The following is a 26,390-nucleotide window of genomic DNA, read 5'->3' on the forward strand; positions in this document are numbered from 1 at the left end:
CCTTATGTTTATACAAAATACTCAGATTGCTGTTGATTTTTTTTTTTTTATTAAAATGGTAAATGAATAACAGCAATTATGATGTGATATAAGTTACTACAAGTATTTCTTTATAATCTTCATCATGTTTAGTATTTTAATGCTGATACGAGAGGGCAAGTAAAAGCAAGTGTTTGGAAGTTCTGAAGATCGAATTTAGACAAATAGCTAGAGTCAGTTATTTTTCAAGTTGCCTTGGTCTGCAGAATTGGGTTAGAAGACTTATAAGAATGCCTTTTCTTTCCAAACTTGGGGATTCAAGGTTGGAAAGAATACAAAAATAATAGGAATAACCAGTCTTACGGTATTCTGGCACTTCTGCTTCAGTTCTGGCCAGAATCCAAAAATACAGAAAGGAATGAAAATGAAAAATAATAGAGAAAAAAAACCCTATAAACTTTTCAGATTCCAAGAAGGTCATTTTGGCTCAGTTTTTTGGGTGAAAGTCCAATAGCCGGAAGGGTTTTCTACTTATATGAATTGGTTAGTTTATACATAATGGAAACACAGCTAATTAAGCACTGTGTCACACTCTGTATAAAACAGACTATACATTGGAAAGGTCAGGCCTTTACATGCCTTTTGCTTAGACAGTAGGATTTCACTCCAGTGCTGCTTTGTGGTAGCACAGGACCCTCCAGAGCTTATAGAAACGGCAGAAAATACTTGATATACTAGGTGATGATCCTGGCCACTCCTGCCAGCGACTGACTGGCTTCAGACCAGAGGATTTTCAGAGCTTTCCTTCCCAGGCTGTTACCACTACATATTAGGAGGAATATTGTGCTTCACAAGAGCCAGCAAGGAGCAACGTGCACACAAGAGAACAGAGGATCTTAAGTTATGACTGCCCTACAGCAACAAATGCCAGGCTGTGATTTTCTTCTCAGCTTGAGCAAATACAGATGCTTTATTGCAGTATTGTCCTACCTGTGCAATCTTGCCCAAGCAGAATTTATAAAAAGGCAATGCTTACTTAAAAAGAGAGGAAAGGGAAATAAGTATTTGTGTTAAGCTCACTCCTAATTTTAGAATGACGAAATTTAGTTAGGAAGAATTCTGTTTGGCACACTTTACATCACGATTTAATAATGTTACTATAAATATTTGCTGAGTAGTGAAATGAATAGTAGCTAATATGTAATACAGAGAGCCAAAAGTGTCACAGTCAAAGAGACTGGGTAAGAAAATAATTTTGCCATTGTGTTCTGGTTTGATAAATACTTACGTATCCAATGTTTCATCTGTCAAGCTCAGATACGTCGATGTTGTTGGTGTAATCAGGATATTAAGTGGGGAGAGCTAGTCAGGAGTATTGGTCTTGTGAATGGGTATTGTGTGAAGAGGGTGTCCATTAGGAAATTTATTCTCCAGCTGTTGTATTTTATAAAGATTACCAAGGTTCAGAATCCCATTTATGGTATGGTTTTCCTCCTCCAAACTCAAGTGGACTGTGCTCAACTGTATAGCATTTCAGTATTTTGTAGTATTTGCTACACTTTTGAGGGAAAAATTTTGCAATTATGTTTGTTCTGGAGTCTGAAAGTTTTACTTTATTTCAGAGAGTATTGATAGTAATGCTGTAATCCTTGTAATAGAAACATGTCATATAAGAAAAGGGGTGTAATTCATTGTATGGAGAAAAACTTGGTTGTAAGTACATAGTCAACTAAAATTATCAACTTCAAAATATAAAATGAACTGGGTAGTTTTTCTGTTTCAGGCAGTTGAATGGGACTAGGCAATAAACAACAAGAATGTGACTTCATGGGTGACCTTATTAGTTTTAGCTATAATGGTTTTGGCAACTTGATTCCTCATGTAGTTTGTAGATGAGGCTTGTGTCGCATTTGGAAAGTTTCAGGATTCTCAGTGACTAAAAGAACAGTTGAGGATGGAGGGAGGAGAGAAGAAAAACAAAGACATTTTTTGTAAATAATCTAATTTCTATCTTGTCTGCTTTGTGGTGGCTGCAGTTTCACATGTGCATTTAATGTTAGTTTTTATCACCTTGCTTGTAAATAGAAGTATTGAAACTTTTACAGGAAATTTATTTTGATTGTTTTAAAAATTACTTTAGTGTTATTTAAAAATTATTAGAGGTCTATATAGCTATATCAGATAACCAACGTGTCTATACAAAATGCCATCAAATATCAAATTTTATATATTTACCAGGTTACTTTTATGTCTCATAAGCTTTTTCAGCTAGAGACAGTCTCCCTCTGAGAAACAGGTACAGTATACCTTGTGATTTTTAAAAATAACCTTTAGTTTTGGTGAATGCATGTAAATAACACTGGAGAGAAATAGGAGTATTTCTACTCTAAGGCATATGCATCACTGATCCATCACCATATGAGTACCTGTAGAGGAATATATACAGATGATCATGAGGAAGTATATCAGCATTCAATTCTTGTTTCCATATTTTGCAGCTGTGCATCACAATATATTACAGACTAACTGCTTTTTGTGGCACAGATTCTGCCATCTTCATGAAAGTTGATACCTTATTTTGTTACGTAGTTGATGTCAGCTGTGCAACTTAGAGCATGAGTTATCAAGTATGAAAAATGATGGCAGAAATCTGATACGTAATGACCATCATAGCTGGTTCTATTTTAACCCTGAGATAAAAAGTAATCTGTTAGGACAAAACCAGCAAAATTACTAAGTTATACATAAATCTTTAAAACAACGTTTTAGAGAAATTGTGCAGCTAAAACTGACGTTGCTGGTGTAGAAACTGAAACAGCAGTGAACATTTGTGGTAGGTGTGAGTACAGATCTTAATAACAGAAGCTTGCATTAGAAAAGAGCCTTTACTTAATAATGCTTTGCATTTATAATGGCCTAAATTCTCCAAAGATGTGGTGCTTCACTAATATCTGAGAGTTTGGTGTCAGAATGTCCTTAACATAGTGCAGAATCAGACCAGTAATGTTCCTTCACATTGTCATGAAAACAAACCCAGAATGCCTTTATGGAGGGGGTAAATTAGTCTCAGAAATTCCTTCTGCATTTAGCATTTACTTATATAAAAATAATAATTAAAAAAAGTAAAAGACTTTCAGGAGGAAGTGACTAGATTACCCAGTCATTCTGCATTACCTTTCTTAGAAATAAAAAACCCTTGAAATTGAATAGTTTCCTTATTGCTTCAATAAAAGCATTCAGAGGATGGCAAAAGTTTGCTTTCTAAACACTGCACTGGCTTCACTCACTTTCATACACTTATGGCAGTTACTTTTATGGTATGTTAACCTGCCCAACTAATGGTTGTGCAGGTAAAATTACTCATTAGTTAAAGGATTGGACGTACTGTACTTCAGTGCAACTCAGTGGATTCAAAAACCTTTATTTTTTGAGATAACTGGTAGGAGCTTAATAAAACATGGGAATAAATATTTTTACACTGCTCTGAAGCATAATACAGCAGCAGCTATCTTCAGATGTGAGTTGTCATTCAACACCAAGCTATTAGTTATACTTGTTTCACACCTGAATGGTGTAGATCTGCCTACCATGATAATCCTACGCTTTGATCTGTACCTTCAAAAAGTGATTGTTTTTGTGACACAAGGTATTACTACTCTAGCCTTACTTTAATGAGCTGTATGTATGAAGTCTGATATTAATCCAAACTGCCACATGTGAAAGCTGAGAACTCTGAGAAACATCGTTCGCGAAGGTGCTTGAGTTCGTATGAACAAAATGGTTTGTAACCATCCTGTGTGCTATTGACAGCAAGACCTTTTTTAGCCCTCACAGGCTGATAAATGAATGTGCTTGTTGAACCCTGTAGTTCTCTTTAAGTCATCTGCTAAGCCACAGGTAAGATTAGGAAAAAGAGATGAGTGTCTGCTAAGGGGATACAAGGCTTTGTCTCTTTCATTTCTGCCTAGCAGAAGTTGTGATACCATGTTTGCAGTGGCCGTCATGCAGCAGGAAGGCAGCGGGCTGACTGTATCTGGCTGGAGATGTTCTGCCCCTTTTGTAAGGTGGTGTCCATTTCAAAGTGCAGCATTAACTTCATTTTGCTCTGCTGTCACTTTGAAGGATATAGTAAGTAGTTTGGAGATCTGATGAACCAAAAAACCAGTTTCACTGTTGAACAAAGATACAGAACTATAGTAACAGTCCTTGTTAGTTTTGTGTATTACTAGTGCTTCATCTCACTCATGAGACAAGAGGTAAACTAATGGTAGATTACAGTGCTAGGGTGTACTAGTTCAGTTTAGAAAGCAGGGATGTACATATCAAATCCCACTGAAATAAAATTTTTTTTTTTTAATAACTGAGCATCCACAAAATGTGATAGGTTAATTACCCTGAAACTTGGTAGCAAAGCAGGAGTAATGTCATAGTCTGTTCTGAGGAAGTCCTTTCTTTTCTTAACACTGAAAAACTCAAAACCATCAGTTTCCTGTGAAATTTCATTCAGCCTTATGACCAGGTTTCTGTTTATTAAAAGCAAGTTTAAGGGAAAAGCTATTTTTAAGTGGGTGTTGAGGGATACATCTCTCTGAGGAGACAAAAATGAACTGGGGTGTCATAACCCGCACTGGGATGGTTTATGTTCTGTGCTACTGCAGATTGGTTAAGAACTAACTCATCAAAAACTGGAATATTTTGCTAGTCTTGTACTACTGAATCATACTCAAAGGGGACAGCCTTTTGAGATACCTTAAGGAAGTTTTCTTTTACGCGCTTCTTGTTAAAATTAAATGGATAATATTAAGGGCGGGGGGGGTGGGAAATACTTAAGAAAGTTGTTAAAGTTGTGTTACATATGGTTGTGGCAATATCCATGGTTTAAACAACTTGGACAATACATCAAGGAAAAAATGTTCAGGTGTACTGGGAGTTACGCAGGGTAGGCGGTGTAGCAAAGTTAGTGTTACTTTTACAATTTGCTTAGATTATTATGCTTGATTTCTTATGTCTAATATTAAATCAGTATTCATTTTGCATTCATATGATTTAAGATAGAAATTTCAATTACTATTTTGACCAAATATATATTGCTAGGTTATATCAGGCAGCAGTGCTTTACAAAAACTAAATGGTCTTTTTCCAGGAAATTTCACAGTGATTTATTTTGTTTTCAACAGGCATAAGATTTTCCTGAATCAGTGAAAGAAAATATAGGTTGTTTTCTGGAAAATACTATCTATAAATTTTTTTAACTCTTCACCTTTTACTTTGAATTTTGAGGATACTTACCAAGGAAGGAATAACCACATCTGATTGTGGCACTAATCATTTTCAAAGATAAAGTATTCTAATAAGCAATGGTGACCTATACTTAATAATGTGTTCTGTATTCTGTAAGAATATAAATATAAGCCTCAGTATATTAAAAATGGGGTAAATATATTCTAATAAATGGCATTGAACTGGTTGTTTGTTGTTATTTGTAAAAATGAACAATTGGCTGCTGTAGCCCAGTAGTACAAGCAGTCATAACGCAGTATGGACATGTTGCATCGAGGTATTTGTGTGAGAGATTTCGATAGTGTGAATGTGTCTGTTAGTCTTTTATTATTGTAGAAGGACGTTGCAGTGTCGTGCAGAACATCAGGTTACACATTTTTTAACCAAAGTAGACTAATTGTGGGCATTGTAGTGGTTTAAGCGGGTCGCTTTTAAAATTGTGTTGATTAAACTTAAGTTTAAGTTTCTTGCACTGACAAGGGTCTGAAGTACATTAATAGTTCAGAAGAGGTTAAATTCAGTAATGCACATTTAAATTGAAAAGTAAGTTTAGAAGGGACATTTGGGTAGAAATCCTTCTTGGTTGTTGAAATCTAACTTGCTGCATAGAGTACTTTGAGTAAATTTCTAATTTGTGGAATTCGGGAAAAACAAGCTAGTCAACAGTTTGGCAGCTGGGGGGTGTTGGGAGGGTTTGTTTGGTTCTGTTTTTCTGGCGTGGGGGGGGGGGGTGTGTGCATGTATATAGTTTCTGGATAGTCTGTTGGTCATGGGAATTGTTACAAGCACCTACATGTCCATTCATTGATAGCATAGGTCAATCAAAATTGAGAACAGCTTTAGAGGAATAGCTTTGGTTATTCATCTCTAAATGATAAATATTTATTTTAAATGTAGACCTTGAACAGTATTGTAGTAGTCTATACTTTCACTGAAAGTACCTCTGAGGAAACAGGAAATTTTTTGTAACATTTAAAAAAAAATCTTTAAAAAGTATTTATTTAAAATCACGTTGTAATCGTATTACCTTTTTTTGCATGCCATTATAGAAAAACTGTACTATTTCATAAAGTGTTTCATCTGTGAGCAACTGAGTTTTTACCAGTATTTTACTTAAGTGCAAATTTGTTAATGTGAGAGGAGAAGTAATATTCCTATCAATAAATGCTAGCATTTTAAGTAGTGAATAGATTCGATGTATTTTAACAAAAGTTAAGACAAATTTAGGTTTTCATGAAGAGTTAAATACATAAACTGGAATTAGTTCATTTAATATAATGAGTTGTATTGGTAGGGCAGGGTATTGGTTTCATATGGCTGTAAAAGGCAGCTTGGAGAAGAGAGAGGATGTCAGCTTGGAGTTCATATTTGTTCAGTAACAGTTTCTTGAAAATTAGGGACAACATTTATTCTCCTTTACTTCTCAATAATTATTCTCGCTTATTACAAAATACCCATCATGTGTTCTCTCCAGTGTGAAATAATCTCTTTCCCAAAATTTATTTTAAATTTTTTTCTTAATTTTCTTAACCTTTTGTTAAATATTTACCACTGTTGTCTCCTGGGAAGATAATCTATAATCTCCATCACATGCTGTAAGATTAAGTATTATTTCAATATTTTCTGTAGGAGCACCTGTCATTAAAGAAGTACATTGTGGATATTGTGATTGAGAGTTCTGTTCCTGTGGAACCATTAAAAGATGGAGAGGAGAAACAAAAAACTAAAAAGAAAGCCAAAAAGCTAAAGGCACGGATGAACTCCAGGTAGTACAAATTTCTTCTTAATTATTTTCTTTAAGTTTTGTTCTAAACTTTACCTTTTGTCCTTTAATATGAGTGCAGTGGAAGGCTGAAAAAAAAATTTAAATTATTTGCTTTGGGAGTGTCTTGAAAATAATACTGATGAGCCTAATTTATGGCCACTTTCTCTGATTGAGAAAGAAAACTGAGTATCGATCTGGAGCCCTTGGTTTCACCTGTTAAGAGCTTTTCTCATAATTGGATGCCAGTGCCCTGCCAAAACTGTAGCCTCTTCTAGCATACAATAGCATGTTTAAATTTGTGTAAACCATGCCTATTTTTCTTTCTAGCTATTGATTTTTAAATGAAGTATCAAAGAAAATCAATAGTAATCAACAAATAGAAGTCAGCCTGCTGTAGTGTCAAATCCCATGACTAAATTTAATCATTTTTTGTTGCCTGTCACAACAAAAAGAAAGTTAAAAATATCTTTAAATGGAAAGTGAGTTGTCAGACCTGCAATTTGTTATTAGTCTAAAAAGTGACATCTGCAAATCAGCGTGATATGCAGGACATCATTATATCATGAACTGGCAGTGTCAGTCTTTATAGCTGAATAGTCCCCAGCTAAGGTTAATACTTAACTGAAGATTGTAACATGTATTTGCATTTATCTCTAAAAATACTTCTCGGAAGGTTACGTATTTTCTCTGCCTTGTTTTTAAGCAAGAAGTTTTACAAATTATGGGAAAACACCTGAATGGATTTTTAGAGCCACAGTAAAAATGAGATGTTGTATTAACTCATTAGTGCTAATAATGGCACATTAGTCTTCAAAAACACAATACTTTTACAATGTATTACTGTTTCTGATTGTTGTCTTCTTTGGATGAGCAAATGCATTATGTGAATACCACATTGGAACACACTGTTGAAACTGGATAATGTATTCTTCCAGGTTTCTGATTGCTCAAGGTGCAATTATTCATGCTACCTGTTGATCTAATGCAGTTATTGGGTCCAATTTTAATTCTTTCTCAAGAGCTGCTTCTGTTGAATTTAGTCAAAGATTTGTCAGACCTAGGAATACAAGCTCTAATAATAATTTGTTATTGGCACTGATAGTTGAAAAACTTTTTCAGAACATTTCAAATTCTTACATGTCAGACTGCTGGGTGAGTCAGCATATTCATCATCAAAAATTATAATTAAAACAGTAATAAAGGGGCACCATTTTACAAAAGTGATATACTGTTGAAAAATACAGTGAAAGTTTCAAAATCTAAGAGGAGTTATATTCGCAGACATGAAATTAATGTTCATTACGTTTGTTTTTGGTTCTAAAGGGTGACTAAACTTTTCAATGGGATACTGTCCTTGAAGATAACTGAGAGTTAAATTGAAGATTTCACCATGAGTTGTCTAATGTTAACACAAAAGACTTATAAAAATGTCCAGTAGCAATATGAAGTAAAGATTGTTCCATGGAATTTCAAACAAAAAATTGATGAGGAAGAAAAAAATCCATTTGGGAAATTAATTTTAGCCATGCAAGTCTTGCCAGTCTTCTACAGTTACTGTAATTGACACTTGAGTAATAGTAATAGGCATAGTAATGACGAATACTGCCTGGATGTTCCTGCATGTAAGCTTATTACTGGTGAGGTGAGGAGGTTTTCCATGTTCAGAAAATGGAAGAGGATTATCTTAAGTTATGTGGCTAAAGCAATTAAAGCAATAACCTCTGAATTACAAAATGAAATACTAAATTTAATAATTTAGGTAATGTCTAGTTTCCGCCCAACAATCTGGACAGTACTACCACCAGATGGCTGGGAGTTTACTGCTCAAAATAACTACAAATTTAGGGGGAATATATAGTTAAAGTACTTAATAGTTAATTTATTGAGGATCGTTTGAAGGTGAAGAGTATTTGATGTCAATAATTCACATAGTTTCACAGGTGTTAGATTATCTACAAACCATGTTTTAGTACATATTTGCAACTATTCCTTTTCTCTAGAAAAAGAAATAGTTATAACAAACCTCCTTATACCTCAAAACTTGAAATTATACATTCATTTCAGTTTCTAGGAAGCTGTGATATTTTAAACTTGGAAAAAAAAAAGTAACTGCATCCAAATAGATTCCCGTTGCTCTCCTGAGTTTATAGATCTTAAATCACTATTACAATACCAAAGCAATGAAGGGCAAAGGTGAATGAGGGGACAAATTGTGATCAACAGGTTATCAGATATGTTGAGAAGTTTTGTTGGTCTTATTAATTATAACCCTAAGCCATTAAACTGGTGCTATAGTAACAACTGATACCTAGCTAAGTAAATTATCTCAGGTTAACACGTACGTGCTGCTAGCAGAAGAATACTTCGGTACCTGCATGGCAAAAGAAAGCCTGATGAAAGGTAACCTCAAGAAATAGAGGTGTAGTTACAAGCTAGGAAGTATATACAGTTGAGATGCGTTTTGCAATGTATTTAAAGCACTCCAGTCATGTTCATTTAGTAACAGATATTTTAGGTGATTACTCATGTTTGACTGACTTGTCTGTACAAAACTCAAAGCTGAAATGTGTTGTTTCTGGCTAAGAGGCAGGAAAGATGGCAAAAGGTTAATAAAGGAATCTCACCTTCATGTTTAACACTAAATTCAGTTGTGATTAATAGCTTTATTAATGATCCACAAATCAGAGTTAGCGGTAATGTAACAGTATTTGCATGTAGCGTAAGTTGTATACGTTAAGCAAGCCAAGGGAAAACTTGAGTAGCTTTGGAAAACTTGATCCACTTGGGTGAACAGAAGATATAAAGAAAAGTTTATTATATGTATCTGAGAGAAATAAAAGGAATTAAATCTTTACTAAATACTTTTTTTTGCAGTGCAGCAATGAAACACATTTCCCATTGGAAGCCATTGTCAAAATCTTAGATTTGAAAAGAGTAATTGGACATTTGTAACGTTGGCAAGAATGTGAATGGATAGCAGTTAATATTTAGAATACCTTGAAAATTAATAGCAAACACTGTTTTTATGGGTGGAAGTTGCCCTGAGGCAGATTCTTTTTATCTACTTTTCTGTCCTGAAGGGGCTTTTGGCACTTTCCTCTGGGGCTTATTATGGGTGTGCTTGGTAGAGACAGATAGATCACATATCTAATCACACATTTAGTCCCAGGTGTCAGTTAAGTTTCCTTCAGGTGTGTGTAGAGGTTTTTTTGAAGAATTTTCCAAGCCATGAATGGTGATGTCCCTTGTTCATCTGAGAACACAACCTCAAGAGGCTTGAACAGCGGATCTCCCTGAAGTCCCTAGAGATCCATGTTGCATCTGTGAAATCTTCATTTCAGAATAATAATTGAAAGAGCAATTTTAATGGATCAAGTTTTTAAGGGCTAAATGCTTTTACTGCCTGCTGGATGCTTCTTCATCACAGGGTGCTCTCTCTGAGAATTTAATTTTTCTGCATCACTGTAGTGTCTGGATTAGTTTTACTTTGTGCATGTATGTTGATAAAAAAGGTTACAGGATTACTACTGTGAATCCTGTTTTGGTTGGTGAGTTGGTCATGATTTTCACCTGTTGGCACAGGCTGGCTGGAGTCAAAACAAGCAATGGAAAAAAGTTGTCTCCCTCTTCCTACTTTTTGGCATATGGCCAGCATAAATAATACTTTTAAGGGACTAAAGAGGTTTGTGTTTCTGTTTCCAGCAGTGAAACAGTCATTCATGGAGGTATTTACTTCTATGCTGTATGCCTAGCAAGGTTCATTATGTTGCAATACAGCCATTAGTTACACAAAAAATACTCCTGTACCTGAAAATATAAAAATTATTTATATGTTAATTATAATCTCTGTGATGTAGTGATCTTCTGATCTGTATTACATGTCTAAATTACTAATATTTTCATTAAATGAATGTCATAATTTTATAATAAGCAGTAGGTTACTGTAGTTGTTGTATATACAACTTGTACCATTTTCTACCATTTGGAAAGTCAACTTAAATACACCATTTGTGTACTGATGTTATTCTAAAGTAGTAATATTAATCATAAATTGTTAATGGCCAATAGTTAAGCATCATGTCGTGGTTTAACCCCAGCTGGCAACTAAGCCCCATACAGCTGCTTGCTCATTCCCCCCCAGTGGGAAGTGGGGGGAGAATCGGAAGGGTAAAATGAGAAAACTCATGGGTTGAGATAAAGACAGTTTAATAGGTAAAGCAAAAGCCACACTCACAAACAAAGCAAAACAAGGAATTCATTCGCTACTTCCCATTGGCAGGCATGTGTTCAGCCGTCTCCAAGAAAGCAGGGCTCCATCACGTGTAATGGTTACTTGGGAAGATAAAGGCCATAACTCCGAATGTCCCCCCCCTTCCTCCTTCCTCCAGCTTTATATGCTGAGCATGATGTCATATGGTATGGAATATTCCTTTGGTCAGTTGGGGCCAGCTGTCCCAGCTGTGTCCCCTCCCAGCTTATGCCTACTCACTGGTGGGGCGGTGTGAGAAGCAGAAAAGGCCTTGACTCTGTGTAAGCACCACTCAGCAATAAATAAAACATCCCTGAATTATCAACACTGTTTCCAGCATATATACAAAACATAGTCCCATACCAGCTACTATGAAGAGAATTAACTCTATCCCAGCCAAAACCAGCACACATCAGTATGGATTATGACAGGGCAGAATTGATGGAAATGCTGTGTGTTACTATGAAATAGAAAAAACCCAAAGGTTAGAATTATCTCGCTGGTATTACATACTGTACACTTAAGACAATAGTCAATAATAATGAATATTTTCTCCTCCAGGGCAAAGGAATATGAGAGTTTGATGGAAGCAAAAAATGCTGTCTCTGATTCCCCATTTAAAGCCAAGTAAGCATTTAACTTTATATATTTTAGACATACACTTTCCCCCCCGCCCCTGTCTGTGGCAGAATTGCTTCTGAAACTTCCAGTGGAACAGGTGTGGTAAGATTCCCACTCAATATGGGGCATATTGCCATCTTGAATTACAGATGGGTTTCTAATACAAAAGATCGGGCCTTACAAATGCAATTTTTTGGAAGGCACTGTATATCTTAAGCCATGTAAGATGAAATAGCAAAGAGAACACATGCTCATCCTTTTCTTACCTGGAAGCAAGAAGGTTCCTGCTTTTTACTTCTAAGACTGGTGGTGAAAAATCAGCATTGGAATTCTGGGACTGAAAATGTTATGTTTGGCTTCCATTTGGTCAGGAACAAAGGTTCCTGTAGAGAAAGCACAGATATTTTAATGCACAGATGTCTTAATCTGGCATTGAGCTTTCTAAAGAATAGACCTTTTTATTTTCTAGGATAAGGCACACATGAAAACAGTTGGATGGTACAATTAAAACAAGACCTATTTTCACTGACAAATTCCTCATCCTTAGTTTGAAACTGAAAATTGCTCAGCTTTTGCTTTCAGATTCCATTGAAACTGGTTGGCAAAAGGTGCAGAATATTTGGATTTCCAAAACGCTTTTGATGAGATCTGTCACCAAAGATTTTAAAAGAAACTATATAGCTGTAGCATAAGTGGAAATAAGTTAAAAAATTGAAAAGAAGTGGAGTATATGATCAGTCCTTGCAGAACAGGGAGGTTACCAGTGGAGTTCTGCAGTCCTATGATGTTCAACATATTCACAAGTGACTTGGAAAAAGAGAGCAAGCACTGAGGTAACACAGTTTGATGATGATAATGATGATGCAAAGATATTCAGGATAGTAGGGACAAGAGCTGATACCGAATGATAATTTTGAAGAGAGTGAGTGACTCAGCAGTAAAATGGCAGGCAGGTGAAATTCAGTGTATATCAAGTGCTACAAAATGGAGGGGGAAGGCAGAACTCAATTATATCTTCACATACAAAGCGTGGGCTTTGAACTTACAGAAGTGGTAGGTGGTTCCAAGAAAATACCAGCTCAGTACTCTTAGCAGTTAAAGGAAATCCTTTGTTAAAATTATTTAGAAAGGAACAAAAACAGAACAAAGAATGTCATTATGTACAAATGCCTGGATCATCTACGTCTTTTGAATACTATGTGCAGTTCTGGTTCTTCATCTCAGAAACTATATGCTAGAATTGTTAAAGGTTCAGAGAAGGCAGGAAAGGAAATCAGGAATAATTTCTGGTATACCTTCTGTATTAGGGATTAAGTAAACTAGTACTACTCATTCTGGAGAAAAATGTGGTAATAGGAGGAATTTTTAATGGGGATATGTTACAGAGATCTGTAAGGTCATAAATGGCATGGAAAAAATGGATGTTGATTGTTTGCTGTTCTTCCTGGTACCAGAATGAGGGAGCATAGAATGAAGATGGAGCCAGCTTCAAAAGAAACCAAAGACAATGGTTGTAGTGTGCAATTCAATGTATGGCACTCATTGGCAAAACCCACACAGATGCTAACAGTTTACCTGCATTACTGCAGTTCTAGCAAACTACATCCAGCCCAAGAAACTCCTAAGCTGAAAATGAGGAAAGAAACAGATTAGTGAAGAGGATTATGCATGCTTGCCCTGTTCTTAATTTTCCTGAGACATCCATTTACAGTTTGCTGTTAAACAGGATAGTGGGCAGATGGTATGCCTTTCTTAGAGTTGTGCTCATGAAGTCTGTAGCAGGTTAGTCAAGAGGCTGTGGTGTCTCAACAGTTGGATTCAAAAACCTTCATCCTAAAATTACGATGACTTTCCAGATTGGGGATATTTGACTTCAGACTGAGGTAATAACCTGTACCAGATCCTGTATGTATTGTGGTTGCTTCCATCACTCATAAATTGCTGTTACACTTGAAGGTAGCATTTTTTAGAAGTTACTGTTGGTTAAGATGTTCAGATCCTTGCTGTTAGGCTTCCTTGGTTGTATATACAACTAGCCTGTATGCAGTATCTTTTACATAGTCTTTTCAATAGTTTGAAAACCTGCTGCTGAATCGTGGTGTGTATTTTAAAATTATAAAAATCCATCGCTGAGGTTTGACATAAGGAAATGAAACATCTCCACCAGATGGCACACCTGCATAAACTCATTGGGGAAGAAGGTTCTGTTGGCTTCATTTCTTAATAATCAGCACTTCAATTTTCAAGATTAATTTCATGGCAGATCAAGACTTCCAGATTTGTAGCTTCTGTGCTTTGCTTTTCTTTGCTATCAGAAAATAAAAAATCAGGGTCTCATTGTCAGAACATAGAAATGCATGTGTTCGAGTGACTGAAAATACTGATAAACTATAGTCCTTCCACTTTAGTTTCTTTCTGACTTCTGATTATCAGTGATGTACTTTGGTCAGTTGCATCTCAACTGCAGTGCAACAGAAACTCAGATTTTTTTTTTTTTTTTATAATCTCTTGACTGATCCTGAATTTACAGTTTCCATTTCTCTCTACTTACTGAAATGCTAGTGTGCTTTCAGGCAGAATTTTCTGTTCCAACTGCTTTCATATTTTCCTCCTTTATTGCCTCTGTTAGGGCTGTGCCCTTTTAGATGTGAACTAGTGTGATGGCCACTGTGTAGCTCACTTTCATCGCAGATCTGCTGGGAGTTTTCTTTTGCAGTCTTCATGTAGAAACCTAGTGATCTGGCAGATGCTTACATCTAAATTTTTAAAACTGTTTCAGGCATCATAGGTATTGTCATTTCCAAAATTACACAATTTTTACCTACCATGAGGGTTCAAATGTTTGCGAGCTTCTTTGAAATCAAGGGGGTAACAATGGGAGCTCAAGTCTGAACTGACTTTTTAAGGAGAAGACTGTCTGTGAGTCAACCTGAAGCCCATTTATTTCTATTAAAATTTGTTTACTTTACACAATACATAATACAAAATGGAAGAAGGATAGGGAAGGGTAGTTTTATCCCTTTCTGCAAGGGAAGTGATGAGAGGGCAAGAAATTTCATGAGGCGAGAGTTTTAGCCCAGACCATATCTGTTTACATAGAGAAATATACTCTTAATATAGGAAAAATTAATAGGAAAACACCTTTTTTAACAGAACTAAGTATAGGATCCTACTTAATCAAGAACAGTAGGAAGAAGAATCGGCTGAAAGAAACAAACAGTAGTAGATCTCCAGTGAAACATTATTATATTAACAAGCTATGAAAATAGTTAGACTATTGCCTTTTTAGCCAGAACACAGTGTACTGTACTATGAGCTAATATTAACTGCTACTGTACCTGGCTGAGGGAGAGCAAACTCTTGCCAATACTAGGAGTCTTAACAGCTTTCAGGAGATTTGTTGAGAAAAGTCATATCACAGAATGAAGGGGGTAAAAACTGCGAGTGCTAAATGTGTTCTTTGTGTCAAAACAAATGCCAGTACTTTTTGTTTATCTCAGAGGAAGGTTTGATGTATTCAAATTGGAGTGGAAGTATACTAATGAACAGAAAATACTTTTTAACTTAGTGGGCTGTGGAATTTAAAAATGAAAAAGTTTTCTTTTTAAATTCCATTTAAAATGTGACACAATTGGTAGGTGTGTTTATTTGCTTAACCGAACCAAATGTGTTTTAGAATGAAATGATTAAATATAACTTTCTTTTATGCTTCCTTGCTTATACCACATTTCTGTACTCACTTCTCGCCCCCCAAATTGATTGTGTCTTTGCAAACAACTAAAACCATTTATGGAATGCAATTTCTTATCTGATTTTAGTTCTTAGTCATGTTGTCAGTTGTTGCAGAAGAAAGACAGAACCCAGAATTAGTCTTTGGCAGGTAAAAAGCCTTTTTAGATCACCTTTAAGATTAAGCCACCTTAATATTATGAGACCAGTGATTTCCTGCTGCAGCTGATAGACTTTTTCAGTAGTTCTTATTAGTTTAAGGTTTGCAGATTTATAAAACTTTCTACACTAAGGAAGCACCAATCCAAGTGCTTTTGAAGCTTCACATTGGTAACACACTAATATCAATAAGCAGACAGAGTTTATCCTGCTTTGATAGACATGGTATGTATACCTTTTTCAGTTTGAGTACTGAATCTGATTCCTTAGTGAGATTGTAAACACTGGTAAGTAGTTCTTTTTTAGAAACAAGCGTTTTAGAAGATGTCTGGAACAGAGGTTTTTTTTTTCTTTTTAGGCTCTATTAAAAAAGTTGTGTCCCTTAATGAGGGGCGGAGGGGATAATTCCAAATACTGCCTTATTTAGTAGGTATTTTGCTCTCTGAACTATTTGATGTGGCAAGAGGGACTTTCAAGGAAAAGGACTATGGATATTCTCATCTGGGAGCACCCAGTCAGTTGCTCCTGACCTCTCTCTCTACTGTGCATTAACTGGTTGGTCACTGGTGGCACTTAAGTAATTTTATAAATGCTGATGGACTCTCGATGGATTTGTAGTATTAATTCATATTCTCTGGGAACTGATCTGAATGTAATTATTTAGTGTCTAGTCTGTTAAGTTAGCCTGTCAAAAGATGTGTTGGTGATGGCTCTTTCTGTTTGCAGCATTCTCAGGTGTCCATCAGAGCACATTGGTAAAAGGGAAGGAAAATGTTTTTACAATGTTAGTGTGTTATTTACATCTGTTTAGTATCTTCTAATCCAAAGGCTGTATATTTCAGTGTTGAGGCAATCTGCAGGTAGTACAGTGTAATTGTCATCCTTTAATACAAGCAGGGAAACTAAGGTAATAAAAGATTGTCACATGCCTAAAGGGAGTTAGCAGGATTGCAGGGAAAAAAATTTAACCCCCTAATCTAATACTTTAGCCAGTCTTTCCTCATGCCAGAAGGAATTGGGTTTTTTAACTTTTTTTTTTTACTTACCCTTTTTTTTAAACTATGTAAAGGGACACTTCAAATAGTATGGAAATGGGAACCACTATTATCCTGAAAAAGGACTGCAGCACAAAAAGAGGAGAGTTAGGAAATGAAAAATTATTTCCTGTAAGAGTCTGCTGGAGAAAAAATGGGAACATAGTGTGAAGTTTGTTCTTGCAGAGGCCCAAAGCTAAATGCCTTTAACAATACAGTTGTTTCTTATTTTCATTATGGTATATCAGTGCATTCACAAGATAAACTTACCTTGTAGGTTTTCTTCGTGTAATAGGCTAGGGTCCAGTTAGGACAGTTATAAGATACTATACCAAAGTACTGATTACTGGTAAAAAAAATCAGATAATCTCTGAAGCTGGAAGTATTTGTGCAAAATTTAGTTTCCAAACAGCTGTGTGAACTATAGAAGAGCCAAAGTGTAAATAAAATAAAATTCAGTTAAACTTTAAAAAAAGATAAATACCTGCTTTATGATTGGATGGATGGTAGATTTCATCTTCAGAGAATTGTTAGAGCATTTATAGGAATTCAAATAAATAAATTCAGAGAATGATCTTCATAGGAATTTTTCATCGTTCTTCACATAGCTTCCATTTCAAAAACTAAAGAAGGTGTGTGAAACTGTCTAGCAGTATTTGGGACTATGTCAAGATGTAGAATGGTGTTTTCCATTGGGTACCTAGAGTGATCGGAGTGTGCCACATGTGCCACCGTGTATAATAATTTTACTGCAGGGGGTCAAACCGCAGGCGGTACAGAATAGTGCAGGGGCTGTACGTTGCTTTAAGAGGATACAGCATAATTCCATTTTGGGCTGGGCAGGAGCTGTCACAGACTTTCTCAGTTCTCTCCAGGCACAGGCTGCATTGGGAAGAATTGGGGCTGTGTGTCCAGCTGGCATCTGGCCGCCCTCGGTGGGAATGTATGGGAGGAGTAACCACTCCTTCCATACAGGAACTGCACAGAATCCAGTGCTCTGCCGAGTCGTGCTAATCCTTCCTTGCGTACATTCAGTGTACAGCCAAGAAATGATGGATTTAAATGGGGAAGTGCTGAAACACATTGATGTTGCTATTTCAAGGCTTTTTTTCTAGAGATGAAAGGTGGCCTATAAACATTAACCGAGATCTTTTTCCTTTAACTTACCAAATATATTAAATGTGCTAAAAATATTTAGCCCACACTAAAAAGAAACCCTTAATTCATACAATACTTTTAATTTTGTTTATATATTTGCTATATAAACCTTTAATATCAATATCCCTCACTTTCCCATTTGCAGTGCAAAAAGATCAGATAAAGTATTTGTATTTGCTGAAAATACTATTTATTAAAGTTTACATTATGGTAACATTCCAAGACCAATCAGTGCCTTATGTTCTTTCTGATATTTCTTCTGCATTCTGAATTATCTGTTTGTGGGCAATACTAAAATCTTAATTAGTGAGATGTAAATAACTTTAGGTAAAAAGACATTAACTTTAACTTTCCCTTTTATTTAGCCCAGTAAATTTTCAGTTATTTATCATTCCCTGTACAGAATAGGAAGCATTGGAGGAATGCAAATTGGGGGACAGAAGGAAGATTAAATAATTGTCTTGAAATTTTTTGATTTGGACTCAACTGTATTTCCACGTAGTCACTGGATCAGGTGATGATACCATGCTCTATTAATCTACAGTGCATATAAAGAGTGCACAAGGAGTACAATATGTACAAAGAGGTCTCCCTTTCCAAATCTATTCATAGCAATGATAAATTGTATATCCAAGCACAAGTCATCTTGCATAGATTTCTAGTCCTTTGAAACAGTCCTAAAATTATTCTTATTTCTCTGATCCTGCCAAGAAGTCAGTATAAAGGATATTAAATTAAAATAATTTTTCTGAGGTTGACTTGGTGGGAGGAGGGTTTATTTCCTTTCTCTTACCCATGTGATCACATAGCATATGTTACCTGTTTTTGGCAGAAGACCAACATACAGTAGGATATGAGGATGTAAGAGGTAATTCTTTAATGTGGCAGAACCAAAAATTTATTCTTCATGTTTCTTACTGTATGATGCTGAACATACACTTAGAAGGTTGGAATTTTGCTAAAACTGTCCAGAAGGACTTTTAGAAGAAATGGAAAGTTGGAAGACTTTCCTTGAGATTTAATGGGTTGTACAGCTTTTTTTTTTTTTTTTTTTTTTTTACTGACAGAAACTCAGTGTGATGTTTAACTTACATAGCATCTTGGTAGACTGAAGAGAAAGAAAGGGAATTTGTCAACAGAAATAACAATGTAATATGATTATTTTCTATTTGAGTCCTTGTGAGTAGTGTTTTGATAAACCTTACACATTTTGTATGCTGATGCCTGATGTAGATTAGGAAAGTCCCTTTCTTTAGCTTCTGTGGTTAATCCTGGTTGAATTCCATTCCTCTGATGTTAAATGAAGCAAATGGAAACCCGTCTTCCTCTCTTCTGTCATGAAGTTACAATATAGTGTGGTGGTTTTCTTCAGTGCTTTATATATGCTTTAATCATGGAATTTGGGTAGATGTTTCAGAGGGAGAAAATGCTCTATTTTATTTTTGCTTAAAGTGCTAGGATATTGCCAAGTCAATAGCCATTCTAAATCACATTCTATGAGAATACCTGAAATACTCTGCTTTTAGATCATCTTTCTGGACTGCAGCAATTCAACTTTTTACTGGTGCTGCAATCCACTCCTTATGCTCAGCAGTTAGTGGTCATCTGATTTACTGTCCAATTTCTGCAGTTATTTATGTTTTGGCTTTTAATTTTTTTTCCCATTTTAGCTCGTGGCTTACTGAGTTAGACAGAGGTTTCCTCCAACCTCATTTTCCACAGAGGAAATAGCAGTGCAGAAAATCTCATCAGGACATAATCTCCCTTTATTTTTCTTGTCATAGAAAAATCTTGACTGAATATTAGTGTATTCAGCTGACCAGATGATAAGAAGTCCAAGACTCAAAATTCTGCAGGTTGTTTTTATTTGTACTTCAAAAAAATATGTGTATTTTCAGAGTCTCTTGAAAGTTTTTAACAAAGCTCTTAATTTTTTTCAAAGAAAAGTTACAGAATACCTGTTTCCTGTTGATTAAGTGGAAACTCTCTATTCTTGCCCCAAATAAATGTTCTGATTTTTTTATTTTTTTTTTTTTAATGCATGTGACTACTGTGGTACATTCCCCAGCCATTCCATTTCATTTCTCATCTCTTGGAGACTAGTTAATGTAATTTTCTCTTTGCCATTACTCTGTGGTCACTTTGTGAATGCTTTCTGGCCCTTTTACACTGATGATCTCCAATTTTGATACCCTTCCCCTCTCTTTTCCTTCCTGTAGAGCTACGTTTGTTACTAATCGCAACAGTATTTCTCCCATGCATCCTGCTCAATTACCAGCTTTGTCCCACTTCTGGTACAAATTGCTCAATAGATCAAACCAAAGGTTCACCAAAAGCTGAGCCTGTCATTAAGAGCAGCCAGTAGCAGACATTAAGGCAACGGCTGACAAATACCTAGCAAGTACTGAATGATACTTCCTCCCTACTTCGTCAATCTCCAGTTAAGGGACTCTGTTTAGCATTTGTGTCATCTGCCTTAATGCGTCTACAGATGTAGAAGTCTACATCTGAGCTAATTGCTGACTTCACATTCAAGGCAAAGAAGGATAAACCATGAGTGTGTTTTGACTGCTTTGTTTTAGACCTTAGGATGAGATGAATGGTGCCTTGGAACTGCATATTTCTCCTTGCTGCCTAGCAGGAGAGCACAGGTGAATGGCCCAGATGTAGATGTGTAAAATGGAAATGAATCCTAACCCATGTGTGTCTACATCTCTCCCAGCACCGCATTTTGGCTTCATTACTGACCCTCATTAATAAAATGCCCTTCCTGAGGTAGTCTGCAAAGTCACTACTTTTCACTTATTCAAATAACCCTAAAGAGCTATTTATTTTATGATGCCTATAAGAAATTAGACAAGTAGTCTGCTGTTCTATTTCCCTTACTCGTCTCAAGAGTGAACTACTTGGCTAAGTGGGCAGAAAGGATTGAATGTTGGAAGAAAAGTAGGATGAAACCATGTTGAAAATGAAGATTGCAAAAACTAGCAGGATAAATTGTGGAGGGAGAATAGGGAAATTGACAATATTTAACAACAGAAACAAACATGTAGCTAATAAAGAAGTACCTTTAGGGCTGTACTGTTCACACTATTTCTATGCCATTTCCCTGAAAAAGTAGATTGTGAAATGTCATAGACACTCTAAGCTGACTATATCTCCTTGCTGTATTGCATATTTTACACGCTGTTTGGTATAGATGATGATAATACTTTTACACAGATTTTCATGATCGCTTTATTGAAATTCAGTTAGCAGACTTTCATTACAAAGATGGAAGTTTACGTGATCAGGAGAGTTTTTGCTTTAACTGCTCTTTGTTTTCTGTTTAATGTTGAAGGTTACAGCGATTAGCAAAAGACCTTTTAAAGCACCTCCAAATGCAGGATAGCTGTTCGCTGGGGAACAACAAGGTTTCTGCTCTGGACAGGACTTTGGGAGAGATCTCTCGTATTCTGGAAAAAGAGGTATTGTGTCTGTTCCTATGTAACTTATGATTAACCTATAAACTGTGTTTCCCTCAAATGTCATTAGTTTGGATTTGGGAATGTTTCAAACGTGTCGATGAATACGTGACTTCTGTGTAACAAGCAGTGTCTGCTGTTACACTTCCCTGTGGTGGTTGCAGCAGTGGATGCTTTTATTTAGACATCGGGTTTTATATAGGCAGTTTTGCAGAAGTGCTGAAAACACGCTTGACTGATATTAGATCATCTGGATAATGACAAGCTGTACTTGCACTGTATTTTCCTTGGGATTGTTTTTAACCTGGGCCATTTCAGTCATCTAGTTTATAGTGCATACCCACAAACAACTTTTACAATAAGGGGCCAAAACAATTAGCAGAGAACAGGAAAGAACTGGAGCCAGCTTTGCTGTCACAGCCACCATATCGTGGTGTTATGGCTGAGTTTTGAAGGAGCACAAATCTGTTGCGTTTTCCTAGAGTACAACAAAGCCAGTGGGTCTTTGGTGGAGGATGAAGGTATAATGTGCATAAATACGGGATATTTCTATGTTTTTAATTTTTTCGAAGTGCTATGTTTGTAGAGCATGTTTTGGTTTATGGTAAATGTTGGATTTTTTTAATTTATAGCATAGCATTTGCATCTTTTTTACTGTTGCATCATATCCAGTCTGCTGCCACAGTGTTTTGTGTCTTGTAATGCATTATTTTTGCTCTATTAGGACCACGGTGTTTGAGTTTTCAACTGGAACACTGTGTTCTGTTCTCTCTAACCATTAGAAAATACTTGTCTTTCATATCAAGAAATCATGAAAATTAGTTCTGAGAGAAATCAAGTTAATGAAATCTGAGGAGGGTTGCATAATTGTGGTTCAGAGTTGGTGTCTGTGAAGATGAGAGCTCTGCTTGATGCTTTTCACGGCTTAGTCAATGTGGAACACAATTGCTGAGAGCGTATGTTTTTGAATACCAAAAGCTGCCTGGGATGCATAGGGTTCTGATGTGTATTCTCATAGTTACTTTGAGCTGCTGACCAAGTTTAATAGTGTTTTTGAAAGAGTTGTGACATTTTCAAATTTTGCAGTGTTTGCATTAATTATTGAAAAAATAATTTGCTATTTATTTCAAAATACAGAAATCAAGTTGTTGCATGAAGACTATAAAAAGATGTATCTATTTTGAAATTTATCTAAATAATTATTGGAAACTGGTTTTGGAAAGTGGTGGTGTATCCATCCTCTCATGTTTTCTGAGATTTTTTTTTTTTTTTTTTACATGAGACGTGAATTGCAGCTAAATGTTAATCATTAATTGTTCGCAACATTTTCTGCTTGTTGAGTCTGCAGGGGGAAATGAAAAGATACATTTGATAGTATTAATAGGCATGCATTATTTTGTTGTTGATTTGGGGTTTTACCCCCAAAACATTACCACTGGAGAAGTATTACTATATCCAAGTGTCCTAATCAATAAGGTCAAGAAAGATTGATTTCAATAGCTGTCACTGTGTTTATGGCACAGATCATACGTAGTCATTTATAGAAGTGGATAGTAATTCTCTTGTTAACTTGCGAGTCAAGAAATCAGCAGACACATCTTGCATGTCAATGGGCGGTGAAAAGAACCTTGATGGTGTCAGTCATCGACTGAGAGGAGGAGACTGACACTGTTAATTGAATTTCCCTGGAGAGCATAAAAATATACCATGATGTGGGGGGAGGAATGAGGGAGTGGGAACCACACAAGCTGTCAGTGTGTGTGAGCTGATAACATTGGTTTACCCTTGCTAATGGCCTGGGTTGAATAAAGAATTGCCCTGAGGGAGGACAGAGTTCACTACAATAGATCCTTGCCACTTACTAGAAATTCTTCAGGCTCAGTAGTAGTCATGCAAAAGTATTACAAAATAAAATTATAAAATAAAAACCTCATGATCCAAAAAAACCTCTTTTCAGTCATACTGTGAAACATTGGATTTTTCTTTTGTTAATAGTTTACACTGAATGAAAAATGTACTTATACAGTCTCACCAGGGAAATAAAGATTTGTTTTGCAAACAATGAAATAAAATGCGGAGCTGCTGTTGATAACAGTAAATAAGAAAAATAAATACAATTAAATTTCTCAACAGAAGGGTTGTTCAGCTCATCAGAAACTCCATGACTGTACTAAAACAGCATTAAAGAGCAGGATTGTATTATTTATGCAAACTGGAATCACAAAAAAAGCCACGTATGAAAGATTGGCAGCCCTGTCTCACTGGCTTTTGCCTTCAGGTAGAATGGAATCAGACTAACAATTCCTTTTTGGACTTAGTCTTCATCTGTTATGTTTCATAGTGATGAATAAGGCTTTTTCTCACTTCTGAGCTGCTTTTATAATGTGAGAACATTCTAGGATGAGGCATGCCTGCATGATTATTGTAGTCATACTCTCTTTTGTTTTGCATGCCTTCCTGGTCTGCTGGCCATAACCAGATTCTGCACTTGGGGCCAAGTGATTTCACCAATACAGCAAGAAGAATTTGTTTAATGTAAACTAAAAGGTTTTTATATTGGCATATCCTCTAGCTACTCAAATTTGAGAAATCTGTCTCTCAGGCAAAGATACATCTTAACCACTGCATGTTTTGGAGTCCTGTCTGTTTATTGTAGCACATTACCTGCTTCTCATTAATACAGAATTCATAGGCTGCTGCCTGTTCCACATGCAACACAGCAAAATCTACAACTTTCACTTTGAATCCAGCGCATGATTTGAGTGCTAATAAATTAAACAGGAGTTGCTTTGCTTTTCTTCAAGTGGTTGTTAGATCTCCAGACAGTTCTTGATAGGTTAACATTGGCTTACTTGGATGAAGCTCTACAATCGCTAGAAGTATTGCACTCTATGCCAGAAAAGTATTTGTAAATAAGCAAGTTGAAGTGCGGGTTTTGAGGATCTGACAAGGAGTATGGCCATTAATGCTTACAGCCGGTGGTCCACATGTATTTTAATTAAATAAACATAAAAGGTGCTATAAAGTCATGAACCACAATGTCATTCCAGTTCTAAGTAGATTTGTACGCCTCAGGTCATGTGTCCTTGCTTCTGCTAGTAACGTCAAGCAGGAGGCACAAATCCAGATGGTGTTGTATACACCTGGTGTGCTGTCCCCAAGGTGTATCTACAACATGTACTGCTAGGGTGCTGGTTTGGGTGTGCTCTAGATTATTGGAAGGTAGTCCTTGGGTTTTGTGCATAGTCTGCCATCCTTTCTGGCAGAAATCCTGGAAGGAAGTTGTATTCACTTTCATCTCCACTTTGTTTTAAAGTATATTAAAAAAATAAACACACACAACAGCAAAATGCATGCAAACATTACCAAAAAGCCCTGGCCTGATGTTGACAGATTGTCATATGGGACTCTTCAAGCTCTTAGTAAGATCTGATAACACTCAGACGAAGATCTCCTGTGAATGGGCTTTTGATGCTAAAACTCGTGTCCCCTCTCAAAGAAAGCAGAGCTGATGTTTAAAACTGCAGGGCTAAAGCAGTTTTTCTGCCACAGTTCTTTTGATTTTATACATGTTCATTCTTTGATGGGCCTAATTTTACACATCCATTACCAAGGGCAGCAGTATGTTTCAGATGTGCAAGGAATCCTGGATTGACTGCTCAAGTTTGACTTGAGCACTTATACAGAAATGTCCTGTATAGGGAACACTTTCACAAACCAGTATATTTAAAGCTGTATATCCTGTTAGTGTGACTACAGATACAGTTTTAAGTTGCTTATGCTTATATCATGTATTTCCCTCAATGTATAGAGGTGAGGTTTACCGATTAAAAAAAACAAGACCGTTGTCTACTGCATATAGACTTCAGAGGTTATGCTGACTGAAGTACATGTATTTCTAAGGCTGTGAACCTGACCTGGGTCAGAGGTTACTGCCTCTCATATGGTCATCCCTAGACTTGCTGACAGAACATCACTTCCCTAAAGTTCTTCCTCAAATTTGTTTTTAGGGTTTTTTGGGGGGTCCAGGTTTTAAAAGTCCTACTTCTAAATGTTTAAAGTATTCTGGGTGATTTTTGCTAGGTCTGGGCTAGACAGAGATGACAGACACCGTTATTCTGAGCAATGTGACAGGATGCTACCTTCAATAAGGAGGACGGTGACACGCAGCTGAGGGCAGTAGCCTTTTCACCTGCCTCAGCTGCAGCTAAAACACTGCAGTTAAATCACTTCAGTTAAATTTGTACAAGACTTACACGTGACATCTAGACAAGCTCTTAATGTGTCTCCCATTCTTCTGACTGGGAGTATGACATAGAGGCTCAGTATGATCGTGAGGGAACCTCATGATTTTTGGAATCCAAATGCAGCAGGTAATCTACTTAACTGGCATTATTTTTATATGATGTTTCTTATCAGACCACTAGTTTGAAAAAGTTCTTCATCACAACACAACGTATAAGATTCCTTCAACTGAGTGATTTGACAGAAGATCTTACAGATGTGCTCCTGAGGAGAGGGCTGCAGCCACAGGGGAAGGATAGAGGTTTTATAAATGTGCCAGCCTAAGCAAATATTACAGCTGAAGCTCATGTGTCCATCACAAGGCACAAAGCACTAACAAACAAGAGTTCACTGGTTCTGATGTTCATAACACTTACTATGATTTTGTACAGTTTTGAAGATAGCTGTGTCCCTAATCTCCTTCAGGCTCTTTAGGTGCTGTAAAAATCTCAGTAAATAACAGTGAGTGCAAATTAAGTAGTTAAAGCGTGGAAGTAAAATGGAACCAGAAGAATAGAAGAGGAGACTTTTAATAAATTGGGCCATGACGCTTGTAGTTGCTTACCAGTTTACCTCATACAAATCTAAAAGTAGCTGCTTTTTATAAGGCTCAGTTTCAAGATACTTATTTTTATTACTAATTCAGAATAATATTCTTACTGTAAACA

At 36.2% G+C, this 26,390-nt stretch overlaps 1 protein-coding gene across 3 annotated transcripts in view; it reads left to right on the plus strand.

Annotated features, from left to right (window-relative positions):
- Positions 1 to 26,390, plus strand: part of SCAPER (S-phase cyclin A-associated protein in the ER) — a 170,718-nt gene that overhangs the window by 72,137 nt on the left and 72,191 nt on the right. For all 3 annotated transcript variants that reach the window (XM_010571658.1, XM_010571655.1, XM_010571656.1), the window contains exons 21-23: positions 6,889 to 7,025; positions 11,835 to 11,900; positions 21,315 to 21,441. In XM_010571658.1, the coding sequence (XP_010569960.1) occupies positions 6,889 to 7,025; positions 11,835 to 11,900; positions 21,315 to 21,441 (330 nt within the window). The remainder of the gene's footprint in view (positions 1 to 6,888; positions 7,026 to 11,834; positions 11,901 to 21,314; positions 21,442 to 26,390) is intronic.

This window comes from Haliaeetus leucocephalus, unplaced genomic scaffold (genome assembly GCF_000737465.1).
Source record: "Haliaeetus leucocephalus isolate CR32 unplaced genomic scaffold, Haliaeetus_leucocephalus-4.0 Scaffold339, whole genome shotgun sequence".
NCBI classification, from domain to species: domain Eukaryota; kingdom Metazoa; phylum Chordata; class Aves; order Accipitriformes; family Accipitridae; genus Haliaeetus; species Haliaeetus leucocephalus.